Source organism: Phyllostomus hastatus, unplaced genomic scaffold, assembly GCF_019186645.2.
Source record: "Phyllostomus hastatus isolate PE091 unplaced genomic scaffold, TTU_PhHast_1.1 phas_contig_17, whole genome shotgun sequence".
NCBI classification, from domain to species: domain Eukaryota; kingdom Metazoa; phylum Chordata; class Mammalia; order Chiroptera; family Phyllostomidae; genus Phyllostomus; species Phyllostomus hastatus.
Window position 1 is genome coordinate 25320766 of NW_025333664.1, and position 25641 is coordinate 25346406.

Here is a 25641-nt window from a genome sequence, read left to right on the forward strand (position 1 = left end):
AGAGGCAAGTCCAGGTCCCCACACCTCCTTGGCTATTTTATAGGTGAAAAAACCAAGTCCTACAGGCTCAGTGAGTTCATCCCAACAAGTCAGGACAAAAATCCAGCCTCAGTGAAAAGTAGTTCCCAGCTCTTTCCATTGGGACCTGAACCCAAGACTTATACAGGGGCATTCTCATTTCACTTATTTGGAATATTGCAGCCAAGTGTGAACCCATTCAAACCATAAACTCTAGGCCAAGGAAATCAACTCTTCTCCTGGGTGCACTTGCACATTCCTATCCTCACCCTCTCACACTGCAGAGCTCCCCACCCAGCGGACACGCACAGACCTATCCACAGAAAACTTCTCTTTGAAAAGTGCTTTATTTAGCAAGATCTAAGTCAGGTGCATCAAAACATACCAAAATGTTACAGAAAGTCATGGCTCCCTATGAAGCCTTGTCACATTATGTTAAGATATCTAAACACATACATTTGTAAGTTCAGAACCAAACATTAAACCAGGTCATGTACCACTGCTAAAAGTCAAGTTATGATTAAACAAAAAACACTTCACAAAACTAAAACAAGTGGGGAAACCCTTAGGAAACACTAGCAAAAACAGGCCAGAAGCCATCAGCCTGCAAAACAGGTCTGCGATCCGCCTGGAAGACTCAAAAGTACACGGAGGCTTTCGCTTCAGAGTGTCCATGCCTTGTGCTCGTTTAAAACACGGGGGGGCGCTGTAACCTCCCGTGACAGGGTAAACACTTTCAGTTACATCCGAAAGATGACACATTTCATTTTATTTCTACCTTGACAGGTGATTATTTTCCTATCTCATCTGATTCAAGCAAGACTGTGTGTAAAACAATTTAAGTAGGTTCTCAAAAATTCATGCTGCTGCCTCTGGGGGGCTCGAGGACATCTCTGTCCCCTGTCCCAGCCTCCACATCGTGGTTTGGTCACTATGAGACTCTGAAATTCCCTTATTCAGACAGGAGTTTCTGTTTTGGAGATGCATGTACAACACCATGTTCTCATGCCCCAGAGCTCTGAAATAACTTCTCTTTTTAAAGAGATCTTTTCTTAAAAGAGTTTCCCGCCCTTCTGTGGCCCATTCCACCCTCCTGACACTCTGAAATAACCACCCAATTCCACAGAAAAGAATTTCTGCCAAGGCATTTTTGCATCAGAGAACAGTTATTTGTTGTTTACGCAGAAGTCTCATCTACACTGATGATGAAATGTCTTTACCTGGAGATTTCCAGGAGAGAGTACAGGTTGTTCCCCACTGTCCCCCACCGTAGGGAGAAGGATGAAAATACTTCTCCCTGAAGTCTCAGGCCAAAATCTCAACCTCAGGTCTCAGCACTTTTCACACGGATGGGTGGCTTATCCGAGATCCTCACCCCTCAGTCTCAACTCCTAAAGTCTGTCCAGCCTGGAGACCAGCGTGCACACCCCACTCCAGCTCACTCAGCACGCCCATCCTTTGTGCTTTCGGCCCCTCCCCCAGAGAACCCTGACCCCCCCGCTCCCCACACACACACCCGTTTAACTCATCACCTTCCCACTAATGTGATCACAGAGAATGTGATCTTGTGCTTAATTCCACCATCACCTGGGGGGACGGACACCCTTCCCAGCCAGATGGACTCAGGTTTTTCTTCATTTGATCACCTTGTAACATAAGCCCCTGGCAAAAGAAAGCAGTTGTGGCTGTAACTACTTTACAGAAGTTAGGGGAAAATCCTATAAATTGGCCTTTGTTCTTCACATGATTTCAGGTTCATTGCACACAATTACATAAACCCAACACAAATCAGTTGAGAAGTTCAAAGCTGCAGGCCCATCTGATACCAATGAGAAAATCCTGCTCCACACCGTGGAGAAGTGTCTGTTACAGCTGCTGCTGTTTCAAAGAACTTCAAAAATCCTGATCAGGTTATTAGGATGTGGGAAATGACCTCTAAACAGGGTGGCCCAGTTTCGAAATGCACGGCCTGCATTAAATGGAACGTATTGCGTAAAATACAGTTTCCCCTCATTTCCATCCCAGGCCCCCATCTTTAAAGAGCCAAATCTGCCCTGGCACTTTCTTAGGAAGTGACCTGGCAAATCTGCCATTTTACATTTCCACATTTAACACTGTCACGGCGCTAGTGCAAACGAAAGGGGGCTTTCACAAACCAGAAAAGGCTGTCCAATAAAAGTTAGCGGTATTTTCTTAGTGGAAATTCTTCTCCCTGGCCCCTCAAGGAGAATTATTGGGATCAAAGCTTTGAGCATACAACATAAAAATAACTGGAAGAGAAGTTTTCCAAGTCATTTTCTCAAATGCAAAACTCAGGAAGTATGTCTGCACTTACACAGTGCTCTTTCCCACCGGTAACAAAGGAAGCCTCCCCTCCACCCTTTTCCCCAAGTCTGTGCATTTTGCAAAGCCCACCGAGGTGTCCGATTGAGACTGAGGCCCTCCGGATTTCCAGTCCACACCCCACTGGGCTGTTGGTGCCCTCCCCACAGAAGAGGGAGGCTTGCTAAGAGACCCCTGGAAAAATGCCAGGTGGCAGCATGCCATCTTTCTGAAAGTCAACCATAAGACCAACACTGTGAGCCATCTAATGAAGCCACGAAGGCCAGAGTGGTGGGATGGGAGTAGGAGGGTGCCTGGGGCAGGAACAGGTCTACTGCAAAGATCTACCTTCCTTGCAGGTACCAATCAATGGTTCTCCTTTCCTCAACTGGCCAGCTCTTAAACCATTCTTGGAGAGGAGGTAGAGAAGAGATGAGGAGCATCCCTTCCCCAACGAGGCTCACAGTCACCTGCTGTCAAGAGCTCCTGACCTTGCTTGTTGATCTCCACAGCCAGGCGCCCTGCTCCAAGTACCTGCCTGCCCCTCTTCAAACAGTATCAGTCACACCGGCATCCAGCTGCCTGGCATCTTCCCGATGCGGGGCACAGGGGTCAGACTGTCCCTGCCCTTTTCCCCTAACTGGGGTCTGCCTTAAAGATCACCAAGGTGGCTGCTCAGAGAAGCTGAAAAAGAAGCTTCCTCCTCCCTCTGCACCTTCACAGGGCAACCCAAAGTGCTTCCCTGAACCCTCCCACACTTGGTCAAGTCCTCATTCTTGGAGTCCATCTCCACAATGGCAGGTGACTTGCAAGAATCCAGCCTCGGGAATAATAAAGCCTTGGCTTCAAACACACAGAAGTGCAGCTTCAAGTGCAGGAAGACCCCTTGCTGATGTGAAAATGGGCTGGGATCACAGGCACTTGTCACGTCTGCAAGGAGCCACTTCCCTAAGGGAGCTACACTTCACTAAGGAGGCTCACTTTCCAGCCACATCCCAGAACAAGCCCAGGCCTAGGTCACACTAGCCAGCCAGTGCCAAGTGCAAACCAGTGAGGCCTGTCTCATGAGATCCTTCCTTCAACTCAAGGAGGCACCAAAGAGTTGGGGCTGGCAGCTCGGCGTGCTGAGAGAAACATCAGGCACCCTGCCTGGCTCCTACAGGTGGCCACAGAGGCGAGGACAGAGGCAGAATCCACTCTTTCCGGGCACCCACAGAGATCACCACATACATTTTTGTTATTCAAAATCAAAGTTTCCAGTGTAAAAACGTGGGTTTATTGCATCTACCCCACTGATGGTTTATCTTTCTCTTTCCATGAGACCTGCCCCACATGCATGGGGCCGTTGTCTTGTTCGTTTCCAAGGGTCTCACAGTCACACTTCCTTCTGGGCATACAGGGAGAATGTCTACTGACATGGGAGCTCACTGAGCCCCCTCCCCCTTCCCAACATGGGCAGACATGTGTGGCTGCTCCCAGGCACTTGAGGAGAGAAATTTCCCTTCAGCCTAAAACCCCTCAGATGGGTGCCTCCCGATTTTCCTGCCCGCAAGTAGCCCATCCGCCAGCCTCATGGCACGTGTGCTGGTTGCTTGGAATTTAATTGCATGTGAATATCAGGTAGGCACGTGGACATGTATATGTGTGCACATGTGTGCGGACATGTGTGTGCATGCACACATACACATTTTGGGTCCTCCTAATAACGAAAATCAGAAGTCCTTGTGAATGAAAGAAAGGAGAAGAGCAGGGATCCGAGGATGGGGAGCTTTCTGCTGGCTTCTCCATCCCAGAGCTGAAGAAGCTTTTAAATGTTTCTGTGGAAGGAAGGCACCCAGCTTCCTGAGGGTCTTCTCATGTCAACAGCAGCCCTTGTGGTGTCTGGATCCCCTCCTTCTTGTGGCTCAGATTGTTTCTGGGGCCTCGGCTATCTCCTCCAGCCTCTGTCGGATCATTAGCCGGAGCACGGTGTACCTGGGGACAGAAACAGCTGCAGTGGAGAGCAGAAGGCAACACCCCCCTCCTCTCAGCCCTGCTTCCCAGCCCAGGTCACAGTGTGGGCAGCTGCTCCGTCCCTTTGCTTCTGCCGCTGGCCCTCTATAGCCACTTGGCTGCTGTGTTCATTTCCACAACAGGATAGGAAGGACTGATGAGGCTAACTCCAAACCGGATTATTTTACTATGATTAGAAAGTCTGGCTAAGAAGGACGAAAGGGTGGAGTAACAGAAACAATAATAAGGGTCCCATTAACTTAGTGCTTACTATGCCCAAGGCACTGTGTACAGCCCTTCACATGCATAGTAAAGACAGGGTCCAGAACAAAGAACACCTCATTTTTATGACAAAATCTTCTGTTACAAAACCGTAAGCATGCCATTTTGTAACATAACAATATCACACTCGAGCACACCATATGACATTTTAGGTGAAATGTTCAAATTGTTATCCATTGTTGTCCATTCACGTACCCTACCAGCCATGCTCAAGTAAGCCTGCCTTCTGCCCGACCCTGTGAGATTACCATCATTTGACCGTTATAGGAGTGCTTGCAAAAATGACAGCTTCGTGTGTTCAACCTAATATCGGTGCCTGCATTTTGCAGTAGATGCCATAGCAACTACGAGGCAGGGAGGACCATGGCTCGTTGGTGACTGCAACGTCCCCATCCCTTCCCTGAACCATGGCAATGCAAGTCCCCTGTGCACGGCTGAAGGGGACACTCCTTACATTCAGGTCTTTGCATCACACAGCAAAAGCTGTTTGCAAAGTTTGGTCCATTGTAAGTTTCAATAAATGTCAACTGCTTTCACACTAGTTATTATCATTGATACAGCAAATATAGCATTGGCTTTATTCTGTAGTGGCAAAAATGAATCAACTGTTCTAACTTATGACTATGTATAGCAAAAATAAAAATCACAAAATCCTCTCCAGAGAGAAGTTTTACTGGACTTGTCAACCCAAATGCCGTTTCCACCAAAGAAACGTGAAAAGGGGAAGACAAGGTGCAAGGAAGGGACTTCAGAGGTGGCTGCTCAGACCCCATGCCGCTGCCGAGGCAGCCCTCCTGAAGCAGCCAGAACATCTTCATGTCTCACATCAAAGCAAGAAGCTGACGTGAGAAGCAGAGAGGCCAAGACACTGAAGCTCTGTGTCCCCATCTGGGATGTGGATTCACCAATGGGAAGGCCCCTGAAGAAGGTCCCTCAGACCCAGGCCCCCGCAGCTGCTCGGCACCCTGGGAAGCACCTGAACAGAGAGCCCTCTTGAGGGAGGCGCAGGGGAAACCCAACCAGCCACCTGGGGGCCCTGCTCACTTGCGCATCAGCTTCTTTACTTCCCGATCTTCCTCCTCCTGGAGTTTCTGAATGAAGCTTTTAAGGACAGGCATCTCGAACTTTATATACTGGGCCACCTGGGGAGGAAGAAGTAAGTGTGGCGTGCATGCCCCTTCCCAGGATTATTCCAACGCCTTCTGGAGTCTCTCACATAAGGCACAACGCCTCAGGAAATCTATTGCTGCCTTAATCTGGGATTTCCTTAAAGGCCGGAGCCAAGCCTCATTCTTCTCAAGGCTGGCATGGAGTCTGCAGTGAAGACCCCTTTTTTCACGTGACACACTGTCATTACCTCTCACTTTTCATCTCATGTATCCGGTCCCTGCTGAGGTGATGTCTAACATGGAACAGTACTTGGTCCTGATTCCATGATACAGAGAAAGACCTGAATCCATGATATTTCATATACCTCTCTGCTCTCCCCTAAGAGAATTTAAGGCACCATGGCGCAGAATGATGACCATGTCTCAAATAGGCATCCAAATGTGAACTTGACCCTGAGAGACTGTGGGGGTGGGGTGGCTCCCAGGTGAGCTGAGGTTAAACAACTGCTCCTTCTTTCCCCACCAGAATCCCTACCCTACTCTATGCACTCTTCTCCACGGGAGAAGTACATTTCTCCAACCTCTTCATATTACACTTGGCTTTGGTCAATGGAATGTTATGGACAACATACAGCAAGTCTGTGTAGAGGCTCAAAATGAGCTCGCATGGTTTGGCCTGGTCTCTTGCACTCCAGCCATCTGCTGTGAGAAGCATACCCTGGTAGTGACTGCCCCCTGAGCCTGGGTCTCTGAATAAGACATGCAATGCAAACCCTCAACCTCCAGCCTAGAGCAGAGCTTCTGCTACCAGCCTGCAGAATCCTGAGCAAAAAGTAAATGCTTGCTGTCATCAGTGGCTAAGATTTGGGGATGTTTCTTACTGTAACGGAAACTGACTAATACACTTCTTGAAGTTGCTGAGAGTCTGCAGAAACTTCTCGGCCATTGTATAGTACTCCAGAAAGGCTCGAGACATTTACTTCTCTGTGGAGTCACTTTGTGCCTAAACATCCCTCCAACGACTCCCATGGGGCACACCCTCAGCCTAGCCTCTGCATCTGCTCCCCTGGGCCCAGGGCCACTACTTCTTGAACAGAATCTTACATTGAGGAATGGCAGTGAAATGGGCACAGTCCTTGACCAAAAGTCGAGCTATACCCCAGCTGCAGGTAACTCGACCAAACCCCCACCCCGCTGAGGACAGCCCATTGACTAAAAAAGGACTCACATCATAGGTGACTTCCTCCACCTGGTCCTTCTCCATAAGGAACACCTTGGAGACCTGCTCACAGGGGCCCTGGAGGATTCGGGCAATAAGAGGGTAATCGGTGTTCTTCAGCTTCTGTTTTTCTGGAACCACACACAGCCAGGAGCAGCCATGAGTTCGGCCTGAGGCCTTTATCACCATAAGTAGGGGTCAACTTGGGGGCCCAGATGGACCAAGCACCTTAGGAGATGTGGCCATACAAGTTGGGAGACTGATTTGCAAATGAACAATTCAAAAGGTGCAGCTCAAAGCAACTGTTCCGTTTCCTCCCTCCCCAACAATACTTCCATGCCTCAAACACTTTGGAAGATACTGCAGTGGAAGCATCTGTCTCTCAGGAAAATCCAGTTCCTTTCAGTTAGGTTTTAGAGTGTGTTCACTGACCACACATGACACTCCACCAGTCTGGGAGGCAAATAGCATTGGAAAGTTTCCAAATGATGAACGAGAAGCAAATGAGGCACAGGGTGTTTTGTTTTGTTTTTTTTTTTAACTTGCTATTTTGAGTTAATTCGAAGTCTTCAAAGCACACTGTGTTTTTTTGGACTTACCACCGCTGGTATGGACCACGTACAAAGCAAACTCCTCTGCGGAATTCTCAATCTGAATCAGAAGCAAAAGATGCTTGCTGAAAGCAGGTATTACACGTGTGAACTTTGAGCCATTCCTGCCTTATCACTGCAAAGCTAAGGAGATTCTAGGCTTTTTTCAGGGGAGGGCTATTTATCTGCAACTCTCAGAAGTGATAAGGAACTTGGAGGGCAGGTTATGTTATCAATAATAACAGATAAGGGCTAACATTTATTGGACCAGGTAAGGAGTTTCTACACACCTTACATTTTAATTTGCTGAATGCAAGAACCCCGTAATGGGGTCCTGTTATCCTCATTTCACAGATCAGGAAGCAGAAGCACAGAGAGCTTAAGAAGCTTGCCCAACTCATCCAGGCAGCAGGTAGGTGATGAATGGGGACTTGAATCCAGAGCCTGTGCCCCTAGGCCCCTCGGTGACACTGGCTAGCATTAAAATAAGAATGCATGGTCTCCCAAAGACTTACAGAAAGGGGATTGTGGGAAACATATAGAGTAACAGGACTTTTAAAACACTCGTGCACCATAACTTGCACATCTACTGAGGGTCCATTTTCAAAGTAGTTTCCCCAGCTGTATTCCAGATGTTAATCTGCACATAGGACCCCAGACTGGTTGTCAGGCCCACAGCCCCTCCAGTGGCCCATAAAGCCCTGAGGGCTGGTGCTAATCGGGCTTCGGTGGCACCAGAACTCCCTGTGAGCTTGGCTGAGCAGGTTCCCTGGCCTCACCTCTGAGCTTCGGATTCAGCCAGTCTGATTCAGGGGTGTGGCCTGAGAAGCTGCTTTCCTAGCACACTCCCACGTGATGCTGATGCCCTGGGTCTGAAAGACCCAAACTTCTTCCTGGTGCCCCCCTCACCACACATTCTCCACAGCCCCCACCTCTCTACCTCTGGGGCCCCCAGGGCACACGTGCTGCCCCTCCGAGCCAACCAGCAAAGGAAACTTGCCTTAAACTTGTTGAGCAGCAGCTTGAGGACCTGCGGGGTGGTCATGGTGCTGTTGATGCGGACATTGGTGACGGAGCCGTAGGCCGGGGTAAACACGGACGTCTGCCAACAGAGGGGTCCAGCTCAGGGCGGGGGTGGGGACAAGGACAGGGTCTGAAACCCAGGCACCCCACCCCGTTACCTGGGGTAGAGGGCACAGGGATGCTCACACTCAAGCTGTGCTCCCTGACAGCCTCCAAATAGCCTCCTGGCAAGCACTGGGCTTTGATGTCAACAAAGAGCCCTCAGCTTTGCCTAACTCAGGAGCTCCAGGGGCCTAAGATCTCCAAGTGGCAGGGTTGGGGAGGGGGAATAAGACTAAATAAGGGAGGCCCTCTCTCCCAATAAAACACGCACAAAGTCCCTTCTACTGCGACTTCAACATGAGGAGGACTCTGGCCACTTTCCCATGATACACCTGCTTCTGAGGCCAGATTTGAACCAGGCAGCAGGAGGGAAGGAGAGTCAGCTAATTGGTGTGGGGTAGGTGGGCTCCTGATGCTCCCTCCTCTGAGTGTCACAGCTCTGCGTGGGGGGCTGCCCTTAGCTCATGGAAAAGTTGGACCACACAGCAGCTGGGAGGCACAGGGAGCAGAAAGAGTAACACAGAGATTGGCTGGTATCTAACAAGGGGCATCTGTGGGGTCGTCTCACCCACCACCTAGGGCATCTCCTGACCTGGGATCCCTCATTCCTTACAAAGCCAGCAGCCCACCCACAACTCAAAGGCTGGACAGCAAACACTTGGATTCCCAGGTGTCTGTAGCCCTGAAGTGGCAGCTGCTTAGGAAGGGGCTTCGCCCTCCTTCAGGCTGCCCCTAGTCTTCCTCCACACCCATCCCACACCACCCTGCCCCCTCTACCTTGTGGTTGTAGAAATGGCCATTGATGGAGAAGCGGTGGCGTCTGATTCGCCGCTGGTCACTGGGTGTCCTCACATTGCCCCGGCGACGCACCCCAACATCACTGCGTGTACGCATCAGCTGTGGGGTGTCTTCCTGCAGGGTCTTCAGGCCTCTGGAGTCTGAGAGGGAAGGGGAAAAGGAGCTCCGTCTGCCTGGGCCCAGCATGTGGCAGTTTGCACCTGGTACCCGCTTGGCGGCCAACACTACAGCACCCACCACCTCCCCAAAAACATATTTTATAAAATCAGTATTTCCTGCTGGGGGAAAAACACAATGCAAACTTTACTGAGAAGCAATGCAGTGACGAAGTTCAGAGCACAGACTTCAGAGCCAGACTCCCGGATTCACATTCCAATTCACCATTGCTACATAACGCTAACCTCTCATGCCTCAGTTTCCTCATCAATAAAATGGGGATAATAATAGACCTCACCTCATGTGATTGTTGTGAGGGTTTAAATGAGTTAGTTTGTGGAGAGCACTTAGAATAGTGCCAGACGCAAGATAAACATGACACAAGGGCTTGCAAGCAAGATACTGCAAACTGACTATCAAAATTGCAAATGTACATAGCCTCAGGCCCAGCAATGACACCTGAAAGAACCCTGCAGATACTGGCAAATGTGTGAAATGACACATCAGCAAGACCACTGGCTGCAACCTTGTTTGTCATAGCAAAGGACTGGTAAGGACTTAAATACTCATCAGTAGGGAACAATTACAGAAGTGGTCATTTGTCCACACAATGGAATACTGAAGAGCTATGAAGAATGCAGGCATTCCTCATGGATTTGTATGGAACACTCCTCAAAATAAACTGTTACATAGAAACAGAGGTGTGCAAATGCTACCACCGATGTGAAAGGGGGGAGAAAAGAAATGCCATTCAACTACCAAGGTTTGTGGGTGCGTCCTTGCTTCTGTTTGTACAGAGTATCTCGGGAGGCGCGCCTTTAGGTGGCCTCTGTGGAGGGAACTGTGATGATGAGGGCCGTACTTGGCCATGTATACTGCGCACTCACGTTTTTGGCCCTGACTTTCAGGAAAAAGATCTTTTGTTTCTATTTTTTAGTTATTTATATTCAGATACTTGTTTTTTTGTATTGTAAAGAAATTTTAGCATTTACTTTTGAACATGTTATGGTACAAGAAATTTTATGTAACAAATCATTATAAAACACAAGAACGGACACAAAGTACTTCAGGTGCTGCCCACATATAATGTGCCTCCTTATTTTGCCCTCAGAAATCTGGGCAACAAAGTGCACATTATATGCAGCAAAACACTGTAGATGAAATGGAAACCTTTACATTCTTTTTAATATTTTTGAATCTTGAATCATGTGGATTTTATTTATTCAGAAAACTAAATAACCGTTTCCAACATCTATCCCATTCGTCTTCATACAGCAGTTGGCCCCAGGCTGGAGGCTCCTCCCACCACGCGTGTACCTGTAGGGCTTGATGTCTGGTCACTCTCGGCTGCAGCATCCACCTCCGTGATCTGAATGTCGGGCATGGTGAGGGGCTTCAGGATGGTGCTGGGGGCAGAAAACAGATGAGGGAGTCTGGTTTAGCCCCTGTGGGGAGACACGCCCACTCCCACCCCACCCCACCCCACTTCTGCACAGGGAGCACTTTGCTTGCGCCACGCTGGGGATAAAGGATTTGGATGGGCTGTGCTGACTGTCCCAGGAGGCTAGGCCAGCTCCAGGCTGAGCACTGGGTGAGGAGGGGGAGGTCTGGAGAGAGGACACTCAGTCCCTGCAGCTGCAGCCACAGAAGCACCCGATTCATCAAGGCCAGGCTGGAGAACCACAAAGAACAAAACCCACGTGTTGCCTGCGCTGAATTTCTAAGCATGTGTGGCTTCTGTAGCTTATTTGGAAATCCCCAATAATGGCCATTTATTTCTCAGGACAAGGTTCCAGTTCTGATCTACTTCTGTTAGAAAAATAACTCAGAAATTGCTTTGGCATCTAAGAGGAATGGAAAGTAACAGGCCAGCTGTCACAAGGGTCAGGGCAGCTTTGGAAGGGGTGCTGGTGGTGGCGTTCTCGGGGTTGCATGGACTGAGCAGTGCTCTTGAATCACGTTGAAGAAAGGGCCTCGGGCTGGCCGTCTGAGCTGACACCTGGTGTTGCCACGATAACTGGTAAATAACTCCTCGGAGCCAAGAAGGGCAATGGGAGCAGCTCACAGAAACACACCCGAAATCAACAGAGGATTTGGCCAGAAAGGAGAGCCATATGTAACAATGAGGACCATCCCACCGTGAGAAGAGCGTGGGCTCGTTGGGACCCAGAAGATAGATAGGACCATGTTCAGGGGATGATAGTTTTAAGGGAAGACAATTAAAATGGAAAAATCTAAAGGAACTTCCTATTGCAGTATAACCTATGACCTCTGACCCCAGAATGGAACTGTTCAGAGCCTGTCTGGAATGGTGAACACTCAGCACCCACTCCTCCTTTGTCCAAAGCTCTCTTTCTCGCTGAAACTGGTCTCAGCATCCTTCTCCACACAGTGGTCCAGGCATTCACTATATCATAGCAGGCATCTGGGATGACATTATTTACATTCTGAAAACTCACAGTATTTGCAGGTTTCAAGAACCAACCAGCTACCAGGTTGATACCACAGGGAAGGGAAAAGAAACAAGTGCGTAGAGGACCCTTTAGCAGGCCCAGCCATGGGCCACGTGGTCTAATGACATTTCAGAAATCATCTCGCTCAGGGAATGGAATGTAACCTAGTCTGGGAGCTGGGTGGGGCTGTGGAAAGTTTGGCCCACTGGAAATCAAGTACAGTAAAAGTGCTGAACGCAAAGCAGAGTATGAAAACAGCAAAAACAGATGAAGCCGAAGAGCCATGCCCAGACATTCCAGCCCCTGGTGGGATGGGTGAAGACTCTTCTCCTCAAATGCTCTTGGAAAACAAGCAGATCAGCTCCAGGGCTTGGCCACAATGTGGGCCCCTCTCAACTTCAGAGAAAGATAGCTTCGGCTGCGGAGTTTAACAAAACATTCCATGTGGCAAACAGAGAAGGCTTGGTTCTCATTTAAAATAGAAAAACCATCATCACTGTGGTTTTGGCTGAGAGATTGGCATGCTCAACCCGTGCTCTGGTCAGAAGGCAGTCGGCATCAGCAAGTTTCAAGATGAAACAGGCTAGTCACTTGACCCTAAAAACTGAAGTCTCAGAAAGACAGTGAGGAGGGCATGCCTTACTAAAGGCACTTAGCTACTCATTTGGCAGTGGAGGGAGGAGGGGAGCAGGCTCGGCCTTCACAGGTCTTCCAGTGGGGACCCAGAAGAGAGGGCCTCCCGGACTACTGACCAGCAATCACAGACCACCACACACCCAGCTTGGCTGGCTCGGACGGGGTGTGACATTCCTTTTTCTCTTCTGGGTTTTCCCAAGACATGGAAAGCTCTGGTCTGAAGGTTTGAGCCCTAAATGTCTCCAGAGCAGGGTCTCTCTACGGGGTGGTCCCAGGGGGGAGGATGCTGGAGCATCAGGTGTCCTGTCAGAAATATGTAGGCTGGGCCTGGCTGGCCGCTACCAATGCCTCTCAGAGACTTGGAAATTCTCCACGAGGTGGGATACTGCTCACCAGGTTTTGGTGCTTCTCTCTGACTCAGTGTCTCCCCTCCTCACTCTGACTGTCACTCAGTAACTGGTGATAGGAGTGGAAGCCTGATCACCCAATGCCTGCCCCTTTCTCCTCTTCCCAGAGCAGAACAGATAGGAACAGGAGCTGGGGTCAAGGCTAGCTGGAAAAAGGTGGCATCCACCTGCTCAAGAACACACCAAACCCCCAGACGCCCCTAGCCCTTACTCACCCTTGAGCCTCCAAGTTACAGCCAGAGTGCCAGGAGGAAGAGGAGGGAGGGGGGCGAATGCGCTCATTGTCATCCTGCATTTGCAGACGGATGGGCCGGCGCAGCCCCCAGGAGATGTTCAGCAGCCCCTCCACGATGAACTCATCTTCTTCCTGCCCACAAAGCAATCGGTGCGGTGAGTCCAGAAGAAAGGCCCAGCAGAAGCCAGCACCATGCCAGGGGCCACTGGCAGCATCCTGAACGGGTCCTGGCTGCACGCACCCGAGCTATATCACACCCAGCTCCGGTACACCCTCCGCTGTAAACTACCCTGAGGCCACGAAGGTGACCTCCCAGGTCAGCACACGTGTTGCCTGGAAATTCAAGTACACATGTGCACATTATAAAAATGGGGTGTTTTTTACACTGCTGACTTCAAAGAAAGAAGAATACATCTCTTAAAGTAATATGAGACTAGCCTTACTAACAGAATTAACTATTTTCCCCTCTTCTGTGGAAAATGATGTCTTTAGCTACAACATATGTTTAGCAATGTAACCTGCTGGGTGAAGGAGATTTAAAGTAATAGTTCCCCAAGTTTACTCTGTGGAATATATAGCAGAATATTCTAGCAGAATAGAGAATATAGAATCCTCTACTGATCAGTTGTCACCTTAAAAGGGGTGCTGAGTCGTCATGAGTTGGGAGATGTTGTGCTGATCAGATTTCTTAACCGCAGAACTCCCCAGAGCATCCAGTGAGCGGATGTGCTACACTGTGACTCTCTGAGAGGTGAATACATCTTGCAATAATTCCAAATTCATAGTCAAGGGTGATTCCCCAATAAGAAGGTAAATGTGAAACCCTTCTAAGGGCATTATTTGCATAATCCCAAGAAATGGATCTCATTTATGACCGTAAAACTCTTTAATCACCAAGCATTTTGAGAATTCCTTCTATAGGACACACCTCAAAAAAGCTATTTAAGGACAATGATCTTGTTAATGGCACAGCCACTGATCTGTACAAGCTTTGAGGTCAGTGCCTAAAACAGTCAGGCTTTCTTTCCCAAGCCTCAGAAAAACCTTTTTGGGCAGGGCCCACAGACGTCAGACCTGGGCCACAGACACATCTTCAGGACAAGCCCCGTGGGTGAAAATGATACCTGACCAGCGGGCAAGCTAATCTGAGCCCCAGATCATCCTTAGAGAGGGAGGGGGGATAGAAGAACGCAGGAGAGGAGCTGAGCAACTTTAGGACACTTGTGGATCTTGGGGAGAAAGACTGTATTTAAGTGCCAGTTGCATATACGGCCTTCTAAGTGGTCAACGCTGGCATCATTACTTTACATTACATTCTCATAGGACAGAATTTAACCCAAAGTAGGGCTTTGCCTGAGTTGACTTATTTGAGGAACACAGAAAACGTCACTGCATCCACATACTATCCGCAACAGTCTGTCTTAGTAGCTGAAATTCTACCATTTGATATCTTTTTCTGTGGTTTAAATCACCATAGCTTGATAACCTGAAAATGTGTTTAGAAGGGTATTACACATACCTTCTTATCAGTCAAGAACACTTGAGTATAAATTACTCTGCCAGGTTCCTATACAGCTCCCTTCTATCTGATAACAGGCTTTACAGAAATGGATACAGGATGAGTAAACTTAGATGCAGGATGGGGGCTGGGGAAAGACAGCTGGAAAACAAATGGCATTCCAAGAAGGCACCCTAAGAAGGCTGCTGCAGTTGTGGAGAAAAGTGAGGGGAACCCCAGAGCTTAGGTGGTTGTCTTATGGGCCCAAATGTGTAAACAGAGGACTAGGAAGGTCCCTGAATTGCCCAAATAAAGAAGCCTGCTTGAGAGCCTTCCAAAAGGGTCATTTCACAAAAGCCTCCCTTTGGAGAGCTCCCCTCAGTGAGCAGATGCTAGCACAGCCTCATATCCAAGGCATGTCTCTGGACCAGAAAAGCTCGCCTTTTCTGGAACAACTTGGACCTGGGGTCTCCTTCCAAAGAACACCAGGGTCTCCTGTTAATATCCTAAAGGAGAAGCCACTCACTGTGGCAGGAGGGACAGGGAGCCAGGACACAGGGCCCCTCAGACCCCGGGCACATGGAGGCAAAAACTGGGCTGGCCCTCCAGTGAGGGAGCCTCCCCTGGGGACTCCTCACCTCCCGGTGGCGGAGCTGCAAATTCTGGCCTTCATAGTACAAGTTGTAGGTCTTCAGATGCAGGAGAAGTTCATTTCTGAGGGGAAAAAATACAAGAGGTATAACAGTCTTAGCCAAAGCCACTTACAATGCAGTTGTTCCGTCTCTTCTCACCTCTAACCTGGCCCGTAGTCACCCCAGTCTGGGTGTTTGTCCACAGGGGTGCACATGCACACACACGGGATCCTACCGCCACCCCCAACACCACCTTCCCCCAGGATCAAGATCAAGAGTAAAGACCACCTAGAACAGACTGAAGGTGAAAGAAAAGCAACTCTAGAAAACCAAGGCAGCCTCGTCTGCTGGTGAAAGCTGGCAGCTCTGACGATACTCCTCAAACCCAAGCTGTGTAAGCAGTCCGTACTAAGCCACAGGTTCACAGAGGCAGCCACACTTCAGACCCATAGGCAGGGTTTCTCCTGCCTCTCAGCCTCCCCTCCTTCATGCGTGCTGGGAGTCAGGAGAGGACAATCCCTACAGGCTTTTTTCACGAGACTCAGATACTTCTAGGCTTTTGAGAAAGTTAAAAGGGACAGGTCTGGTCCCACTGACTTATGCTTCATGGACATGACCTTATCACGTGTTTAAAAACTTACAAACTCCCATCAACAGTGGAATGGATGAATATAGGCAGCTACAGTCATACAATGGAAGGTTATATGGCAATGAGAACTTGAATAATCTACACACAGTGTAGATGAATCTCACAGTACTATGTTGAGTAAAAGCTACTGTGTGATTCCATTTATATGAAGTTCAAAATGGGTGTCTGCATTCAGGATAGTGGTTCATCTTGGGGAGCAACAACTAGAAGCGGCCATGAAGGGGCTTCTGGGCCCTAGCAATATTCTATTCTATGTGCTTTTGTCTTCTTATTCCATTCTAGGTGCTTTTTGTTTATTAAAACATTTTTTTAGCTTGCAAATCCCCTCTAAAGCCTGGTACCAGGCCTTCTTAACTGCTAAGAAGGAACACCGCTTTCCAGGTGTTCCTTTGGGACACAGCTCTACTGAGCGTGGGAGAGAGAGGGTTTCATGCCCTTTGTGATCAGGGCACGCCCTTGTCAAACCTGAGAATAGTCTGATCCAGTTTTGTTTAAAATGTGTGGTGTGCATGAGGATTTGGCAGGGGGGAAGCTCCAGGAGGCTGCTGTGTACTATTGCCTGTTTCCAGACAAAGGCGATGGAGTGTGGTCCTCCTAAATCCAGCCATTCCGTGGGGGTGTTTGGGGCCATGCTGGAGGTCAAAGCCCTGGTTGGAAAGTCTAAGAAGTTCCAGATGAGCTGGAATAATTCTACGCAAGCCAAAATGAATTAGTAAAAAATGTAGCTCCAAATAACTTAAACCCAAAATTGTTTGGTACTTTTGAACACACAGATGTGAAAGTAGGAGGTAAAATGACTGGTCAGTAGAAGTCTCCGGGGAAATCCACCCATAAAGTGATAGAGAATGACCCCAATCTCCCACCACCATGTGCCTGCAGATGGCCAAGGCATCTCAAATAATAATAATAATAATAATAATAATAATAATAATAATACAATTTGGACTCAGGGAAGTTAAACATTTAGTTAAGACAGAGAGTAGCCAGTATGTGCTGCTACGTCCCTGTGCTGGATATAAAGATGTATCCTGACACTTATAATTCAAAAGAGTCTATTTTGGCTCAGCCCTGTCACATTACCAAAAAGCTGACTTCAGGAGATTTTAGTGCCTACAAAGCAATGACACTGTCTCTTCCTGCCAGGGGTCACCTGTGCCTGTTTTAGCCAGAACGGCAGCAGCTCAGGTACTCCACTCAGCTGGGACTCCCCGGGAGACACCACAGATAGGACAGTGAGCAGCCACTGCTACTCCTCCTCTTGGAAGCCCTCCAGGATACCATCTCTTTTGAGCTTTCAAAAGTGCCATATCTTGAAGGTGCCCTTTACCTCATTCTCTATGGCCAGGCTCTGGGGACATATTTTCTAGAGCAGCAACCTGCTGAGGCTCTTACTGTCCACACTTAGCTGCTTACTTAGCTCTTTCTCACAGGAGCCCCAGCTCTCTCACGTACAAAGGAGGCATCTCTGCCAGGAGCTTCCATCCGCACGGGGCTGGCTACTGGGGGCAGCACACTACAGAAAAAGTCTTACTTGGAAATGTATTTATCTTTTCCACATGGGACTAGGGAAGTTTGGTGGCTGTAGTCCATTCTTCCTTGCTCTTTTCATCAGAAGGAGAGACCTGTATTTGAAAGGAGAAGACAGAGGTTAGAGACAGGTTGTGTCCTTAGGAATCAGCAGAACTTAGGCTGGGGACCAGGGGCACATGACTCTCTGCCCCTTTTCTAGACCCACAGCTTGGGCAGGCCCATGGTGACCTAAGACTAGTGCTGGCTGCTGGATCTGCTTGCCATGGCCTTGGAGGAAAAAAAAAACACCCAAAGGAAATATGGCAACCCTTAGACAGCCCCAGAATAAGTGCCCTAGCCACAGAGAGTGTTGACACCCAACTTGGTTCCAAGGACAACCAGGGAGTCTTCTCTGAAGAAACCTTCACAACCCAGAGTGGAGATCCAGCTGACAGGAGCAGCTCAGAGACTCTACTGAGGAACACTAAAGGTTGGTAAACCACCTAAAAATGCCCAAATAATGCTGGGCACAATAAATCGCAGTTACACATCTATAATCACCTTTAAAATATGATTCTGTGAAGGCAATTTAATTACCAGGAAAATGACAATACATTATGAAAACACAGATTACAAACCTATGAGTCCACTAATGTTTAAAATATATGTAAGCATAAAATATGCACATATACACATTTATTTAAATAAAATATTCAGATATTCAATTATACACACACACACAACACACACATATACACACATATACAGTCAGGCCTCAGTGTTATTGATAGGTAACTTTAAGCAAAACATGTATAATGAAACAATTTTATCAGTATATCAGCCACAGGCTAACTGATATAAATGAGAGCTAAGTTCCTAAGGCATTTCATTAACATTATAATAGAATGCCATTGAATGAAGTACATTATTTGAGCCTACTGTATGCATATGTGTGTACAGTCTCATACATGTCTATATATATGCATATACATGTCAAGATTTCTCAACTTCAGCACTGTTGACATTTGAGACTAGATCATTCTTTGTCATCCTGCGCATTGGGGGGTGTTTAGCAGCATCCCTAGCCTCTACCCACTAGATGCCAACAGCTGTAGCTCCCCAGTCATGACAATCAAAAGTGTCTCCGGACATTACTTAAGTGTCCCCTGGGAGCTAAACTGCCCCATTTGAGAACATGTGACATGCATATGTGTATATAAATGAACAAAAGGCTGGCTATCTCTGGGTAATGGCAGTGCCCGAAGTTCATCCAACATTTTATTATGATAATTTTCAAACATAAACTGGTATCTGTTATAATGTTTCCTCTTTTATTTCTGATTTTATTTATCTAAGTCTTCTCTCTTTTTTTCTTCGTCCAGTTGAAGGTTTGCAAATGTAAAGTTGCAGAAAGAAGACAGTGAGTGGCCATGGCAGAATAACATTCACCACCCTCACTTCATCGCACATCTGTCCATCCACACACGCCTTTATCCATTCAACAACCCATCTTAGCGGAAATCAAAAGGGAAATCAAAAATATCTTGAAACAAAAAATTGAAACACAACATACCAAAAGTGTGAGATGCAGAGAAAGTAGTTCTAAGAGGAAAGTTTATAGCAATAAATACCTACATTAATGAAAAATAAAGGTCCTAAATAAGTAACCTAATTTTACACATCAAGGAACTAGAAAAAGAGGAACAAACTAAGCCCAAAATTAGCAGAAAAAAATAACAAAGAGTACAGCAGAAATAAATGAAATAGAAACCAGAAAAAAACAATAGAAAAGATCAATGAAACTAAGAGCTGTTTTTCTGAAAAGATAAACAAAATTAGCAAATCTTTAATTTGTATACCAACAAACTGGATAACCTGGAAAAATCCCTAGAAACATACAACCTACCAAAACTGAATTGTGAAAAAAACAGAAAATCTAAATAGACCAATAAAAGGAAAATTGAATCAGTAACCAAAAACCTCCCAACAAAGAAAAGCCCAGGCCCAGACTGTTTCACTGGTGAATACTACCAAACATTTAAAGAAGTGAGTCCAATCATTCTGAAACTCTTCCAAAAAGCAAAGAGGAGGGAACACTCCCAGACTCATTTCACAATACCAGCACTACCCTGACATCAAAGCCAGATAAGGGCACTACAAGGAAACAGAAAACTATAGGCCAATATGCTTGATGAACGTAAGTGTGAAAATTCTCAACAGAATACTAGCAAACTGAATGCAACAGTGCATTAAATGAATCATACCACATGATCAGTGGGATTTATCCCAGGAATGTAAGAATGGTTTAACATATATAAATCAATAAATGTGATACATCACATTAATCAAATGAAAGATAAAAATCATATGATCATCTCGATAGATGCAAAAAAGGTCTTTGATAAAATTCAACATCCTTTCATGATAAAAGTTCCAACGTATTCAGTACAGAAAGAATGTACTTCAACATAATAAAAGCCAGATATGACAAGCCCAGGGCTAACACGAAACTCAACGATAAAAACTCAAAGCTATTCCTCTAAGATCAGGAATCAGATGAGGGTACCCATTCTCACCTTCACCAGAGCAATCAGGCCAGAAAAATAAGTGAAATACCTCCAAATCAGGAAGGAAGAAGTAAAACTGTCTCTGTATGTAGATGATATGATCTTATATATAAAAAATCCTAAAGATTCCACCAAAAAACTGTTATATTTAATCAACAAATTCAGTAAAGTTGCAGCATACAAAATCAACATACAAAAATCAGTTGTACATTTATACACTAACAACAAACTATCTGAAAAAGAAATAAAACAATTCTACTTACAATGGCATCAGAAATAATAAAATACTTAGGAATAAACTTAAGTGAAATTTCTGTACATTTAACATATAACTTTGAGGAAAGAAATTGAAGAAGACAAAAATAAGTGAAAAGATAACACACATTCATGGCTCAGAAGAATATTGTTAAAATGTCAATATTACTCAAAGCTAACTCTAGATCCAATAGAATTCCTATCAAAATTCCAATGGCACTTTTCGCAGAAATAGAAAAAAATCCTAAAATTTGTATGGAACCACAAAAGACCTCAAATAGGCAAAGCAATCCTGACAAAAAAAGAACAAACCTGGAGGCATCAAACGTCCTGATTTCAAACTATACTACAAAGCTCTAGTAAGCAAAACAGTATGGTGCCAGCACAGAGACCAATGGAACAGCATTAAGAGTTTAGAAATAAACCCATGCATAGGTACTTAATGGGGAGACAGTAGTCTCTTAGTATTGGAAAAAACTAGATATCATATTCTAAAGAATGAAACTGCGCCCTTATCTTACACCATTTACAAAAATTAACTTGAAGTGGATTAGACTCAAATGTAAAACCTGAAATTGTAAGCATAAGAAAACATAGAGAAAAAGCTTCTTGGCATTGATCTTGGCAGCAATTTTATGGATGTGACACCAAAAACACAAGTCACAAAAGCAGAAATAAGTGAGAGTACATCAAGATGAAAAAACATCTATACAGAAAAAGAAACAATCAGCAAAATGAAAAAGCAACCTACAGAATAGGAGAAAACATTTGCACACCATATATGGGGTAAGTGATTAACATACAAAATACTTAAGGAACTCATATGATTCAACAGCAAAAAAATCCCAAATGTTCCAATTTAAAAATGAGCAAAGGACCTGAACAGACATTTCTCCAGAGAGTACATACAAATGGCCAATAGCCATATGAAAAGATGCTCAATATCATTAATCATCAGGAAAACGCAAATTAAAACAACAGTGAGATACCATCTCACACCTGTCAGAAAGGCTACCATCAATAAATCAACAAACAACAAGCACTGGCGAGGAGGTGAGGAAGGGGGAACCTCATGCACTCTCTGTGACTGTCAACTGGTGCAGCCACTATAGAAAACAGCATGGAAGTCCCTCACAAAATTAAAAATAAAGCTGCCATATAACCCAGCCATTTCACTTCTGGGGTTATATCCAGGGGAAAAAAACCCCACTAGTTAGAAAAGATATATGCAGCCTTACACTCACTGTAGCATTAATAGTCAAGATATGGAAGCAATCTAGATGTCCATCAATAGAGGAATGGATAAAGAAGATGTGATTGACATATATAATGGAATATTACTCATTAATAAAAAAGAATGAAATCTTGCCTTTTGCAACATGGATGGACCTAAAGGGTACTATGTTAGGTGAAATAAATCAGAGAAAGACAAACACCATGATTTCACTTTTAAGTGGAATTAAAAAAAATAAAACAAATACATAAATGAAAAAGAATAGAAACAGACCTATAGATATAGAGAACAAGCTGATGGTTGCCAAAGGGGAAGAGCATGCAGGAGTGGGGAAAAAAGACCCAAAACCCAGAAGGCATAATAAAAATATCTGATACCAATCTATAAAATATTTAAACTTCTGTTTAAAAGAAAAATTTACCCTACCCAAAGTCAAAAGGCAAATGACAAGTTGGGGAAAATATTTACAATATGTATGACAAAAGGCTAATGTCCTTAATATGTACAGGGCTTTAATACATCAATAAAAAGATTCTACACTCCGTGAAAACTGGCCAAAGGACATGAACAGATAACTCACAGAAAAAATGAATACAAATAGCTAATAAACTATGAAATCTTTCTCACCACTGCATTTTTACTTCCAATCGATATGAAGCCAACAACAAATCAGAACATACTAGATATATCAGAATTTAGCTTTTACTTAAAATTATTCTGAGGTGTCGGCACCGGAATGCAGCTGCACCGGAACGCAGGCACGTCCTGGGCCCGTAGGCCTGCCCGTAAAGCTTAAGGTAACAGAAGAATGTACACTGGGAAGCATGAAATGTCCAGTCCGTGCTTTTCTTTCTGTTCTTCGGGTAACCAGGATGCCTTACCTCTCCTTATGCTGGAGACTACCTGGCCACAGTCACGGGACCCAGACAGGAAGTCCCCAGGAGCTGAGTAAGTCAGACTGCTGAAGCGTGAATAAGAACTGACCGATCACTACAGTCCAGGAGCCTAATCCCCTCGCTCATGATTACTCATGACCTTTGTTCTGTAAAACCCCTTGCCTGTTATACCATCGAGGAGCTTGGGTTTTCCAGCGCAAACTGCCCGCTCTCCACGCTGCAACACTATCTAATAAACGTCACTTTCCTCCACCGCACTCCGTGCCAGCGCAATCGGCCATCTACAGCATGAGGCGGACAAACTCTTGTCTCAGTTACAGATATAAATCAAGTCTGACGGTGCAAATGTGAGAATTCTCCAAACTTTTGGCCCCTCTCAACCCGTGGGCGATCTCACCAAAGCCATCGCTGTTAATCTGACCTACTGGCTCATGTTGCCCGATCTTTGTCTCCAGCTTCACTTCTCCTCACCTTTTTTCTTCCTTTTTCATTTCTTGGGTTAAAAGTGTTAGGGAAATACTTACATCGCCTATCACATTGTTGAACTGAAATTACAGGTAACTGACTCGAAACACCTCCTTTGTCTGCCTCAAGGGCAACATCTGCATCTCTCTTCACAAACTTCCCAACCATCACCACAATCGCTGGCTCCCTCCAGCAAGCTGGGAGGAGGAAACAGAAAAAGAAAAGCCAGATACATTTGCATACACTTGAAGGCAAACCCAGCAGCAGAGCTGACAATGGGCCGGAAGTTTAGAGTTCGGTCCCACACTCCTTAAACAGAGTATTGTTCCCACACAAGGAAGAGTCAGAGGAAGCAGCAATTGGTGCTGGAATGCGGAGGACACTTCCTCCGAGGGTGCCTGCCAAGATCTGCAGCCTCCGTGAGAAGGATCCGCTCTGCTGGCTGGTTGCAACTTTTCTGCCTTCTCTGTCACTATTAAAAATTCACGGCCCTGGCCCTGGCCCTGGCCAGGTGGATCAGTTGGATGGAGCCTCGTTCCGTACACCAAAAAGTTGCGGGCTCTATTTCCGGTGAGGGCACATACATAGGTTGCAGGTTAGATCCCGGTCCAGGAGTGGTCTGGGCGTGTACAGGAGGCAACTGATAGATATTTCTCTCTCACATTGATATTTCTCTCTCTCCCTTCCTCTCTCTCTGAAATCAACTTTAAAAAAATATCCTTGGGTAAGGATTAAAAAAATAAAAAGAATTTACAGCGCCTACTTGGACTCCAAAACGCCTTGTAAAAACCATTCACAAGCACCAAGTCAGGAGGTGAGCCTCCCAGGCCCTAGTCATGGTGGAGACACATTGTGGCCACCAACCAGTCAGCCTCTGGAACTGACTTCACGCCCTGGCAGAATGTTTCAGGCTCTCCTCAGCTCCATAATATGCCTGGGCAGTGCCATCCAGCCAGCCAGTGGAACCTAATATGGGTTCCTCCTCCCCATGGGGAAGCCCATCCATGCTTCCTGCCTGCTTCAAAGAGGACCTGGAGGTATGGTATGGCTGTCTCTAAGAGCACACAGAATGTCTCGACGAAAAGAAGATTCCTAAGCCACTGAGTACGATGACATCCCAGCCACAGAGAACTTTCTGGGCCTGCATTTCACACTCTGTGAGTGTGCCTGTGCTTCTCCTCAGACCCAAGCACACTCACGTGTTCTCTGGACCCTGAGCCAAAACATAGCTGTCCCTCCAAACGGGATCTGCCCCTGGGCAGTGTTGTGGGGACGGGAGCCCACACCTGAGCCTGTCCTCCATCAGTATTTAATTCCACTCAGAAACCATCTGTCCGGTGTTTCTTTTCCTTCCTGGACCCCCTAGTTCCCAGACCAGGCCTTTCTCCCACAAATATTCTCATTATCATAATTTCTTCGGGGGATGGAGGGGTTCAACAGCCAGACCAAGGAAAAGCTAACCTGAAGTCTTAGGTCCAGGGATTCCTTGAAGCACAGCCCGAAGTGAGGATTCTGGTGCACGGGGTTTACTGAGGAAGTGTTTTCAGGAGAAGCCTGTTATGGGAGTGAAGGAAGCAGGACTGGGAGTGACAAGGGCCCCACTGCAGTCCAGCCACAGCCCGATCCCGAGGGAGCTGCAGGGAGTGGATAACTCCATAGAGCTGTCCCACCTGAGCCCAGCAGGCCTGGCATTTGTACTTCTGTGCCAGCCAGTCACTGACCACAGGCTGCCCCTCAGAGGAGGGCTTGAGATCCCAGGCATTTCCTTGCAAGAGCAGCTCTCGGGACTAGGGAGCAGCTAAGACATCCCATAGCACATGACAGGTAAGGGGGATCCTGGTGGGGACCAGCATCACCCACAACACCTGCCCCATGTCTGGGCTTGAAGCAGCTCCTGGCTTTGTCACCCTCTCCCACCCACCCTCTGGCTGGGGGGAAATAGCTGCTCACACAGGACCACCAGGTGCAGTGCAGGGCTGAGCTGTAGGAATGGGGACAGACTTGCCCAAGCTCTGGACCACTCAAAATCCTGAAGTTGTTGCAGGAAGGACCCCTTCCTGTTCCTTTTCACAGGTGTTTCCAGCCTCCCACTCCAAGCCTCCCAACGTGAATGAAATTCACCAGCTCAGTTTCCTGCAAAGGGGGCAAATATCAAGTCCTCAAGAAGCTGGAGCAGGTGGGAAAAGTCATTCAAAGCTCACTCCAAATAGAGTAGAATCTCCTCTGTTCCTGGCTGTTGGTTCCTCCAAGCTCCAGTGCCCTCACTCCCTTTCTGTCAGGGAGCCCAGATAACCCAGGGTGGTTAATCGGGTGTTGGAGCATCCACAGCACGTGGGCTAATTGCTATACAATTCCAACTTACAGACAAATATCTCTCAGCTGACTTATCAACTGCAAAGTCCCCAGAGAAGAGGGGGACAAATCCTGGCAGGAAAGTCCAAGGTGAGATGACAACCTCCCCACCTGTGGTGGTTTCTTTGGTTTCAGTCTCCTAAACTGTCTTTCTGGCTGTACAGCAGGAGCCAGGCCCCTCTGCACTCCCACCTCAGCTCCCAGCGTAGGATGGACAGTGAAGGACAACCTCTGTCTAAGAA

The 25641-nt window shown here is 46.7% G+C and overlaps 1 protein-coding gene across 4 annotated transcripts in view; it reads right to left on the reverse strand.

The window, feature by feature from the left end:
* Positions 1-346: 346 nt before the first annotated feature.
* The window catches only part of RASSF2 (Ras association domain family member 2), a 37392-nt gene continuing 12097 nt past the window's right edge, over positions 347-25641 (reverse strand). For 3 of the 4 annotated variants that reach the window (XM_045832871.1, XM_045832870.1, XM_045832872.1), the window contains 10 exons: positions 17653-17743; positions 15479-15554; positions 13323-13474; positions 10929-11017; positions 9435-9595; positions 8533-8634; positions 7542-7593; positions 6952-7073; positions 5659-5756; positions 347-4314 (listed from right to left, as the gene is read on the reverse strand). In XM_045832871.1, the coding sequence (XP_045688827.1) occupies positions 4245-4314; positions 5659-5756; positions 6952-7073; positions 7542-7593; positions 8533-8634; positions 9435-9595; positions 10929-11017; positions 13323-13474; positions 15479-15554; positions 17653-17711 (981 nt within the window). In that variant the 5' untranslated portion in view covers positions 17712-17743 and the 3' untranslated portion in view covers positions 347-4244. Of the gene's footprint in view, positions 4315-5658; positions 5757-6951; positions 7074-7541; positions 7594-8532; positions 8635-9434; positions 9596-10928; positions 11018-13322; positions 13475-15478; positions 15555-17652; positions 17744-23106; positions 23155-25641 lie in introns of those variants that run through there. The other variant, XM_045832874.1, reaches the window with a different exon arrangement.